This window comes from Grammomys surdaster, unplaced genomic scaffold (assembly GCF_004785775.1).
Source record: "Grammomys surdaster isolate TR1022 unplaced genomic scaffold, NIH_TR_1.0 149, whole genome shotgun sequence".
Classification (NCBI taxonomy): Eukaryota; Metazoa; Chordata; class Mammalia; order Rodentia; family Muridae; genus Grammomys; species Grammomys surdaster.
The window spans coordinates 8,898,318-8,902,086 of record NW_021604607.1 but is presented as its reverse complement, the minus strand read 5'-3'; the positions used below and the strand labels follow the sequence as shown (position 1 = coordinate 8,902,086).

The following is a 3,769-nucleotide window of genomic DNA, read 5'->3' as shown; positions in this document are numbered from 1 at the left end:
GAAAGAAAGAAAGAAAGAAAGAAAGAAAGAAAGAAAGAAAGAAAGAAGGGCTTTTTGTTTTTGTACTCTGTCCAGGATGTTTCCCCCTCTCTGACTTTTTCTCCATATTCTCCATGCTGGGGGTGGATCCCAGGGCTTTGCCCTGTGAGTCAAGTATCCCACCACCGGCCTATTTCAGCAGCCTTTCCACCCTTTAAAAATAATGTCTCCATCATCAATATTTGGAGAATAGTATATCTGTCCCCAGCGGCACAATTTAGAGCCGCTGCCTTCAATAGGCTTTATCTTCCGCCTTAATCAAGGTCCCTTACTGCTTTGCACGGTTACGGCCTCCTGCAAGCCCATGTTGTCTCTTTTACTCAGCAAGTGTTGACAAAGTTGGATTTTGACAATCCAGAGCCAGAGACACACTTCTACCTTCTGGTCCTGCCTCTCTAGCCCTCTCCTAGGTGGCTTCCAAGTTCCCACAGGCATGCAGTTTCTAGTCGGCTCTGTGTGTTCTTTTCTGCTTTTTCCTTGGGGAACAGTTGCCTCCTGTTATCCAGTAGGTTCTGCTCCTCAAGCTCAAAGATTCTCTTATTCTGAAGAAATCACCCCAGGTTTGGTTTTAGTGTTGTCTTCTGTTTCTCCAAAGGTAGGACTGGCATCCCTCTGCCCCAGGGCTCCCTGCATGCTCAACCCTGTGCTTGCTTCTGGTCTAAGTGGAACTAGTTCTGTCACCAGTTGTTGCTCCGAAATGTTACAGCTAACTGTAAAGACAACACAAACGACCAGCCTGCTACCGCAGAACAGCCTAGATCCTGTGGGCCTGCTACAGCAGAACGGCCTAGATCCTGTGGTGCTGGAGCTGTTAGTCAGAGCCTGGGCCTGGGCAGCCCTAACAAGCCAGGCTCAACCACCATTCTCAACAGGCCAGTTGGAGCTTCCTGAGTGATAGAGAAAAAGAGACTGATTCAACATGGCCAGGCCAGGAAGACATCCATCTTGATGGAATAAAAGACAAGAAAACACACAGCAAAGAAGTCCTGGCCAAGGTGTGGCCATCTCTAGGTGACGAATCACTGTCCAGCCCCAGGCATCTTGGGGCTCTGATGAGGGGCTCAGAACTGTGAGAATCTCTTTCCAGGAGACAAGCTCCTCCTCCAGCTGGCACCAGGGTTCAGGCTTTCCTTCTCCCAGCAGGTGGTTCTGGGGGCAAATTCTAATTCCTGAGGGATATTGATTTTAATAATCTGATAACCAAAGAGTGTCTCTAGAATGTCTTCACTTCTGCCAGGAAGGTGCTGTCAGGTGACTTTGTGCTTTGGTCTTCTCAACCTTCTGCTTGCTTGGGTGTGGCATACTTTAGGTAGGCTTGTGGAAACACAGAAAAATACTGGCTCAAGGCTTCGAATCTCCATTAAAGACCACGATCTAGAAGCCACAGCAGCTACTCATCCTACAAGGTTCCATACAGGGCTTAACTTCCATAGGTCCCCCTGGCAAGCCTAGAATCTCTGGTGTATGAACTCCTGACTTTCTGCATAAGCAAATGAGGTCCACTTGCTGTAAAGACAGCCTGAAAAAACATGGAACCTGGCAAATACTGGCACGTACCTGCCCTCTGCCTCAGTGTCACAGTTCTGCCTGACCCCTCTGTTCCGGAATATAGTTCTTGCTGTTTGCTTAGTTACTTGTTCATTTCCCGTGCTGAAGCCCACTTACCCTGGGACACCCCAGCCCACAGCTTTTCTTATCAACTCCTCCACCGCAGATAGTCAGAGCTAGCACACTGCTCCTTGCACACATAGCCTTGCTTGCACAGGTCTTCTCCAGTCCAGGGACTGATCAACCCACTCCAGCCTCCTTTTTTCTTTCTCTCTCTCTCTCTCTCTCTCTCTCTCTCTCTCTCTCTCTCTCTCTCTTTCTAATGGTGAAAAAAGTGTCTATTTAGAATTAGCTATCTGGACTCAGTTTAGAGGATTCCAGTCTTGTTGGCAACATCCAGAGCATCATAGTCAGGAGCCAACTGAACACACGCCTTCTTCTCTCCGTCAGGCCTTATCAGGGTATTGACTTTGGCCACATCAATGTCATAGAGTTTCTTCATGGCCTGTTTGATCTGGTGCTTGTTGGCCTTGACATCCACAATGAACACAAGTGTGTTGTCCTCTATTTCCTTCATGGCTGACTCAGTGGTCAGTGGGAATTTGATGATAGCATAGTAGTCAAGCTTGTGCTGGGTGCACTCTTTCGAGGATATTTTGTCTGCCTCCAAAGCCGCAGTGTCTTGGGCCACAGGAATGTGGGTGACGTTCAGATCGTTTTGTGGTTGTGGATGCCTTTCAGCACTACCTTCTTAGCTTTCAAGGCTTTCGATTTGACTTCGGCTTTGGGAGGGGCAGGAGCTTCCTTCTTCACTTTCAGTGCCGTCTTGGCAAAAAGGCTCCTTATATTTCTATAGCAGCATTGTGCGAGGTCATTTGTTTTCCAAGGTGAAGTTGATTTTAAAAATATATTTTGTTTAATGCAATTTTTCTGTATCACTAGATCAACATAAGGTACTAGTGACATATACTAAATTCTTTCTCTTTGTACCAGGTATTAAAAATCTGGTATGTGCCTTTCCCTCCAGCACATCCCAACCCAGAGGGGCCACACTGCAGCTGTTCAGTAACCACATGTAGCAAGTTGCCTTCGTATGGACCAGTGCTTTTCAGACACTAATCCTAATCCCAGCACTCAGGGAGGCAGAAACAGGTGGATGTCTGTGAGTTCAAGGCCAGCATGATAGTAGGCAATGCAGAATAGGATACAAAAGCATACATGGGTCATAAAATAAAATCTAAAGCTGCTTGTTTCTCTCGTCTCCACCCCATTATCCGTTTTTCTCTTTTCATAGTGGACATGTGAATTCAACTTTCTGATTATTGAAAATATTTTTTCATTGAAAAAAAATCCAAATGTGCTATTCCCTTGAAGCAGTGACTGTGAGAGGTAGGCTTGCTTTCTAAAGCCTCGAAGGATTTATTTACACCCCTCCCCCATTTTATCTTTAATGCTTCAGATAGAAAAACAAAGAGGTGTTTGCTCATGGGCTTGGCTCTTCCTTCAGGTATCCAGGAGAAGCTGGACTATATCGCTGCCTTAAACATAAAGACTGTTTGGATCACTTCCTTTTATAAATCATCTTTGAAAGACTTTAGATACGCTGTGGAGGATTTCAAAGAAATTGACCCTATATTTGGAACAATGAAAGATTTTGAGAATTTGGTTGCTGCCATTCATGACAAAGGTAAATGGAGTGTGGGGAGTGTGGGGTGGTGGGGAGTGAGTAGGAAAGCAGGTAGAAAGTGTCACGCTAGTCATATGTAACCATCTTCTCCTTAACTGACATTCTTCTGACACAATCTGTTCCTAACATTTCATGTTTTTACTCATTAGGTTTAAAATTAATAATTGATTTCATACCAAACCACACCAGTGACAAACATCCTTGGTTCCAATCGAGTAGGACACGGAGTGGGAAATACACGGATTATTACATCTGGCACAACTGTACCCATGACAATGGTGTAACCACCCCTCCCAACAACTGGGTAAGGACAACAGATGAGCAGCCAGCAGTCAGGCAGTTCTAGACTCCGTGAACTGGAGAGCTGTGAAGCCCTGTAGGTTGGAAAGCATCGAAAGAATTAGTTTAGAAATAGACAATGTTAGTTACAAATAGACAAAAGTCCAAATGGCTTTTAGGTTTCTGACGACATTGCTGAGCTGCTGTGTTCTGTAT

At 45.4% G+C, this 3,769-nt stretch overlaps 1 protein-coding gene across 1 annotated transcript in view; it reads left to right on the top strand.

The window, feature by feature from the left end:
- The window catches only part of Slc3a1 (solute carrier family 3 member 1), a 32,275-nt gene that overhangs the window by 1,976 nt on the left and 26,530 nt on the right, over positions 1–3,769 (top strand). The window contains exons 2-3 of the mRNA XM_028765104.1: positions 3,095–3,274; positions 3,424–3,578. Coding sequence (XP_028620937.1) covers positions 3,095–3,274; positions 3,424–3,578 — 335 coding nt within the window. The remainder of the gene's footprint in view (positions 1–3,094; positions 3,275–3,423; positions 3,579–3,769) is intronic.